Source organism: Gobio gobio (assembly GCF_949357685.1).
Source record: "Gobio gobio genome assembly, chromosome: 17".
Classification (NCBI taxonomy): domain Eukaryota; kingdom Metazoa; phylum Chordata; class Actinopteri; order Cypriniformes; family Gobionidae; genus Gobio; species Gobio gobio.
The window spans coordinates 28,000,145-28,007,418 of record NC_137110.1 but is presented as its reverse complement, the minus strand read 5'-3'; the positions used below and the strand labels follow the sequence as shown (position 1 = coordinate 28,007,418).

At 38.0% G+C, this 7,274-nt stretch overlaps 1 protein-coding gene across 2 annotated transcripts in view; it reads right to left on the bottom strand.

Annotated features, from left to right (window-relative positions):
• Positions 1-5,228: 5,228 nt before the first annotated feature.
• tnrc6c2 (trinucleotide repeat containing adaptor 6C2) overlaps positions 5,229-7,274 on the bottom strand; it is a 74,864-nt gene continuing 72,818 nt past the window's right edge. For both annotated transcript variants that reach the window (XM_079840135.1, XM_079840136.1), the window contains one exon: positions 5,229-7,081. In XM_079840135.1, coding sequence (XP_079696261.1) covers positions 6,700-7,081 — 382 coding nt within the window. In that variant the 3' untranslated portion in view covers positions 5,229-6,699. The remainder of the gene's footprint in view (positions 7,082-7,274) is intronic.

Below are 7,274 nucleotides of genomic sequence, written 5' to 3'. Positions count from 1 at the left end.
TTTTGTGGTCCAGGGTCACATATATCTGACTGCTAAAGTCCAAGTCAAGGCATCTATTTTTGGTCATTCAAGTACAGCTAGCAATAAAAAATCAAAACCTGCTTGCCTTTTTCATTTTAATCCAGCAATAAGATCGGATATACCGCTAGATGTCAGCAGCCTATAAATTTGACTCAGTTTGAGTCAGCATGGTTGTCATATCAGCTAGCATATAAACCTCTTACAGAAGGCACAGAGTTCTAAGAAAAATCTACTCAAATGTTGACTAAATGGAGAGTACATGAAATATCAGCATAAAGAAAAGACGAACATATTTCAAGAGAAAAAAATGCTGTTTATTAATATAGGCTGAAATAATCTCCATACCACATGGAAAGACTTTTTCGGTGCAAGTCCTCAACGATCACATTCTATTAAGGGTAAGGAAAAAACATTTAAAAGCCAGCAACATTATTAAATCTCAGTACAGTCATGTTCTTAATATTTGAACAATAAAGAGAAACAATTCAATTCCCTTTCACAAGACTCCGTACAATCATTCCATTTAAACACTAGAATGTCACGGATTGGCATAAACCCACAGTGCTTGGTTGATGATGCTCCTTGGTTGAGAGACACAGAGCATGTGATGACAATTTAAAATCTGCTAATTCAGATCAGAACTCGTACAAAGAAACTGTATGAACCCCCCACCCACCCCACCAATAAGATCCTTGTGAGAATAGCATGATCGGACATACTGTCCCCTCAAACTTGTGCATAGATTCTTAATCCTTTCTAAGACTTTCATCTTTTAGTCTTAAACCTAGATGGAGTATTTTCAACCCACACTCAAAAACTAGTAAGAAAATCTGGTAGAAGTTAAAGTTCTATGTGTTGATCTACAATTCTCAGGCCTTTGAATACAGGCCTCTACTGAATTTCCAAGACAAGAGGATGGAATATCAAGCATATTTTACTGGACCTCGTTGAGAAACATCAAGCAAGGTAAAATCAAACAGTGGTAGGTCCTTCCACAACCTAACCAAGAAACAAAACTGTATTGGTACGTAAAGCGATAGATAAAAACAAACATATTTCAAATGGAAAGTACTCCACTTCAAGAAATATAACGCATAGGTTCATTACAAATCTAATATTTGGTAAATGTGTGTCTGCTACGGATTAAAATTCAAAAAGACATTTAAAAAAAAAAATCCATAACCTTCAGTGCTTAGAACTGGATTTCTATCAACATCTTTTGTCCTCTTTCATTAAACGATTTGTTAAATTCTCATGATAATCAACATCATAACAGTGGAACTGGAACTCTGGACCCCTATCTTCCTGAGAAAATATCCAAGTCCATTGTCAGTGTGCAAGAGTGACAGAATTATGTTGCTTTTACAGAAATGAAAAATGTATAAACATTTTGGCATAAGTTCAACCAACAAGAACAATAATGTAATTCATACGCAAAATTCAACGCAACACTGAAACAATCCCAGAGTTCAGCAAGAAGCATACGTCTTCATTTAAAACGGTTTTTCATTTATTTGATGGAAGATATAATTGTAATTGATGGGATTGATTTTTTTCTTGCATTCTCGTAGTAAATTCCTTTACTTTGTTTTGCTTTTGAAATTTCTGAAAATCCCATCATTTGTAAACGGCAGGTAGACTTAAAAAGAAAAAAGATTTTCACAGAATGGAAGAGATAGGCACCTTTTGAAATGAGTCAGAATGTCACTAACTCGCATCTGTTTATCTTTACTGTTCGTGAATGTTACTGCTTCTCTTCTAACTTTCTCACTATGGCCAAAGTTTTGTTTTGTATCTTTTTTTCTATTATTATTATTTTTCAAATAATGCAATTGAAATGATGCAAAACTTTAACTTCAAAATGATAACTCTTGTGGGAATTATTCCACAATAAAAGCCACTATGAGGATACAATTGTACAGGTATTTAATATTTTAAGATGAAAATAAATCCATAAAGTCCTTGAGTAAACATTAACACATGAATTGTCGTCAATTCCCCTGTGTTTTTTTTTTTTTTTCAGTTTTTTTGTATAGATGAGCAAGGGGCAAGAAGACACTCAGTGCAACGCTAGATAGTAACCATGTTGGAACATTTTTTAAAACGCACACACAAATAACAAAGATAGTACAATATACTAAATGGATCATAATTGCAGGCAGTCGCCACATGACGGGAAGCAGTGATTAGAGAGCGTACATACAGAACCATTCACACACACTAATTCATATTAAAATGAACGTTTTTCAACATAGCTTTGTTTCTTTCTCATGAAAAATGTTAAAACCTTGTGAGCATGTTATCAAATACCTTAAGCGTGTCAGACCCAAAAAAATTTTTAAGAAAAAATAAATTCACATTTTACAATTGGCGCGCTTTAATTCAAGTATATCGTGAAATGAAGATATTTCTTTTGATATGTTTATGATTTTTCATTCATTCTTTGTCTAGAGACAAACGTTTAGAATTATGGGTTTCAACAAAATGATTGAAGGTATACACAAAATCACAAATACTGCATGTACGTCCTGTGCCATTTCATTTAAACCAACATGCAACATCAGTAAGACTGTTTGGTTCAGATCTATCATTGATCACTCTTATTTTTTTCCTTTAGGCAAATTTTCTCATGACACTGCGTAAGGATCAAGGTCTATTGCTTATTTCAAATTGTATTTTACCCAGTAGTTTTATAAGGGAAGGATTCAGAGATCTGATAGCATTTTTCTTCATAATGAACATGATAATATACAGGATAATGTTTAGCTGTAGTCATAGTCTACCTATGCTGGTGTCACCAGAGACTTCCTGTGATGTTTGACTGTTTGGAATTACAGCCACATTGTGGTTCACTGTCAGTCAGCTGCGACTGAGTTTGGAACAAGGCAGTTACACACAGGCAACAGTGATCCCCCCACCCCCACCTCCCAGAAATAGAATAAAAAATAAAAAAAAGTGTCAATGAACAACTTTAGCATCTTAAGACATCTGTTGAAATGTCTTTTTCCAAAAGGAAAGGGGGAAAAAAAGATAAAAGAAGGTTTATACAGCATAAAGGCCCGAAATGAACTGAGACTGAGATGGAAATATACAGTTCAGGGCACAATTTTACAAACAAACAGTTAATACAGCATACACAAAAGGCACTCCAGCTTGCTGTCAACCTTCAGAACATGACCAGCAAACAGGAGATAATATCAGCAAGAAGTGCATTTTAAAATGTTATAGATCTGTTCTCCTTCATTGTTTACGTGTTTTTGTAACAAACAAAAAAATAACAAAACAAAAAAAAAAACACACTAAAATGCTATTTCATTTTTGGTATTTAAAAAAGTACCAGGGATTACTCATTATATGTACGCCATTGGCACACAATAATCCCCAATGCTGTTAAAGTTCTTGCTTGTTATAAAGGATTCTTCGAATGACAGCAACAAGATTATCACAAATAATCAGCATGAGGTGACAAATATATCTGACAAATATCCTCAACCTCTTTTAAACCCAATCCCACCTCAAACACACAAGAAAAGTCAAAGTGCCTCCGAACAGAAGTGCTTTACAACAAAACGACATTGGAATTTAAAATGTGAAGTCAGAGATGCCACAGTGTACTGTACATATATTTATGTATACATTGGCACACGAGACCATGAGGGGAATTCAACACAACCAGCAGCAGAGAGGTAAGATACACAGGTCCCATTTACTGTATAAATGAACTGATGGCTCTGCAGCAGTCCCTGTTCAGAAGGATTGAGAAGACCCAAACTAGCCAGCCTTCTAATTTTATTGCCCCACTGATGCATATCCTCTTGCGTTTCTTTAATGTACACTCGTAAGCTTCTTACACATCATTTAGTGTGTAAACCACTTACAGACAATAAATCTTCAAAACTATCAACTTTCATTAAACATAAATTTAGTTCATCTTGTCATGCCCTGAGATTGTACTTAAATGAGATTGATCAAATTCAGCAGAATTAACACACAGACCTCCCAAAACGAAATTGGCTTAGTGTCAGACAACATCCTAAGTTTACAATGGCCTCTTGGGTATGTAAGAAAGTATTACGGGAGGACTGCAAGATATTTCCAACTTACTTTCAAAGCCACAGATTGGCACAGGGCGGACATTACGTGCCCATCTTCTCTAACTTTGCATAGTGACAGCATGCCGTGTGCTGTAGTTATAGAGCCAGTGGCAGAAAGAGTCTGTCCGTAGAAACACTGCTCGGACAGGACTTTTCAAGTAGAGGCGGCTTGTCTCGATAACAGGCTTGGCTTAACCGAGGCCACACAAGAGAGAGAGGATGTTAGCAGCTGAGTTAGAGGTGGGACACCCAGGGTGAGGTCACGCACACATACATACACATTCTAAATGGCCTAAGAACACTGTTAACAACAAAAACAAATTACTTTTGACATGAAACAAACAAATATGGCCCACATCATCTGTCTTTTTTTGCATTCGTTACACAGGACAGGTATAGAGACACCTCTTTTAAAGTGTATCTGCATATGAGCACTGCAGGCAGTTAAAGACCACTGCATGAAGACCAATAGAATGTCAAAAAAACCCAAAACACATTACACAACACTGGCAATTTCATTCAGTTTCAAATTCCAGCGGGGGAAAAAAAAATCATGCAAGACCATACGAGGGAGGGTGTGGGAAGAATGCATGAGGTGTGATGTCATCCAGAGAAGGAACGGAAGGACATTTGAAAATTCGTACCCAAGTTACTACAAGGACGCCAATGATGCCACCAACATCCATATCAAGACATCATTACTGTCCTTTCCTGCATTCAATTGTACTAGGTGCACAAAGAGAGTTGCTATGGAGAATCGAACATCCTCGATCAGTTTCCACATCGGGCCTCCTTTTTAAATCCAATCCAATCGAGGTGCCTCCTCCAGACAGGGTAAAGTCTTTTGACTATTTCAGAGAAACAATGACATTCACTTTGATAGAGAGAGGAGAAAAAAAAAGTTTAGACACAAAAAACATACATTGCAAGTTTCGTTTGATTGTAGAGTTTGTTCTTCCCTTCATTCTGAAATGTCTTTTCTGCACCCAAGCTTCTGGACCAGAGATGGACGACAAACAAGCTTTTTTGAATACCATTAAGGTACAAAAAAATAAAATAAAAAAAAAGCCAAAAGTTGCCATAAGAAGTTTTTTTTTCTCTTTTTTTTTTTTTACTATACGGCTCCGTTTTCTGATTTATTGGCTTCCCAGAAGGAGCATCACTCTTGTAATAAGTGCTATGATAATACCCCTTTAAGAAGAGACTTAGAAAACGTAGATGTCTTTTATGTTTGTACCAAATGCAAGGATCTCTTATTCTGTACTGCATTAAGAGAAACACATTGTATTTGGTATTGTGCCTGACTCCCGTGCCATGCGTCTCTGCTCTGGATTTCGTTTCTGTTTGGTGAAGAAGTGGTCAGGAGACTGTGCGGTCCCACACATGCAGAGTTTTAAACCGCATGGAGTGACGTCAAACACAATTAACAGTTCCTCCTTTCCACACAAATACCGAACAGCCAGCAAGCCAGACAAACAGAGGCAGTGGGAAAATGAGTCCAAAGGTTTCTTCAAAATTCTTCAAAAGTCTTCACACAAAAAAAAGAAAACAAAGCAGTCTTAAGTTTCAGTAAGCTTCAGTGTGGACGGAAGAAAGGGTCTCTGGCTTCTATTGCACAATGCATCAGAATGAGTTTCTTCTCTCTGTTGTATCTCAATAAAAATGACAACCAGATACACCACACAGTAACTGAATAACTTCTGATTGATTCAGCACTGATGTCCATTAGGTATAATTAAAAGCCTCCACTGAGAGTGTTTTTAACAGTGGTTATGTACTCGCACACAGATGCTTGGTCAAGTTCCAGCAGACACTCTGACATTCATTCATCTACATCAAAGCTTAACATTCAGCTTATTCTTTCAAAATATAACGAACAAACTGCCGTGAGTAAATAGAAATCATAGAGCAGTGCAGCTCCCTTTTGTAAAACTAAAAGAATTAAAGAAAAAAGATCATTGGTGATTAGTCATGATGACAGGCCACTGCTAGGAGTGTTCTTCTCATTTGCTCTGGCCTATTCGCTGGCTCAGAAACAGAACTGTGCAAGTTACAATGTATTTTTTTTTTGTTGGTTTTATAAAATAAAGGTTTTAAAGGAGGACCTGGAGAGAGAGCACTTACGGCTAATATAATAAGTTCTGAAGAAAAGATGCAAAGTTTAAAACCAAAAAAAGTACCAGGATCATTCCATTCATCAGAACAGTGTCGTTTTAGGGAAAGGTGTCATGAGGTCTCACTGTGCCGGGTCACTTTCAGATGGCTGCCTCGTTGATGGCTTCTCCTGAACAACACTTTTGAGCAAAAACAACCCTTGGAAATAAAAATAAAAAACATCAAAAGGCTTCTGCTTCTATTGATTCTTGCTTCTCAAGGTCTTTGCACACTAAGAACAAGATGCACGAATACAACAAACAGTCTGACGTAAAAACCAGAGGACAAATAAACAGCAGTTGGAGGTTTGCAGCTTCATCTCACACTAAACCTCCATTACAGCTCCACAAAAAGTGATTATCGCCACATTGATTTGCTTGGGTTTTGATCCATTAGGTTGACTTTGTCGGTTTATGATGTCCGATACATCCTACATGCTCTCTCCACTCAGCAGGTCTCCCGGGAGCAAGGTGTTAATTGGGATGGGGCTGCCGATTACCCTGGCGTCGTCTCCGTTTGGGGGAGCCCATAAACTGGAGTACTGCGGAACGCCTCCCCACAGCAGGTCGCCTCCGTTTCTGCTGCTGCTGTTCCCGGTACTGCAGACTGTCTTGGTACCTCCTCCACCCCCACTCCAGAGGCCTGTGGGGTGGCTGGCTGCAGGGTTGCCCAGCCGGGGTTGATTGGAGCCTGGTGCCGGGCTGGCCTGCCAGCTGGTGGTGGGGGTAAGGGATTGGCCCTGTGCAAAGAAGCGGTTCACATCGTCCTCTCCGGCAAACTCTGCCAGGATGGTAGTATTACCCAGCACACACCTTGAGTGGCAGACAAATAGTTGGAATGGATTCAAGAATTAAATAGTTTTCTTGATGGATAACACATAAAATCAGTTTGAAGAGAGAAAGACAATGTCATACACGCTTATCTAGAGGGTGGATGTAGGGAAAATGTAGGATTTGAATTTAGGAACAAAGGAAGAAATATACGGCTAACACTATAAATCCTAAA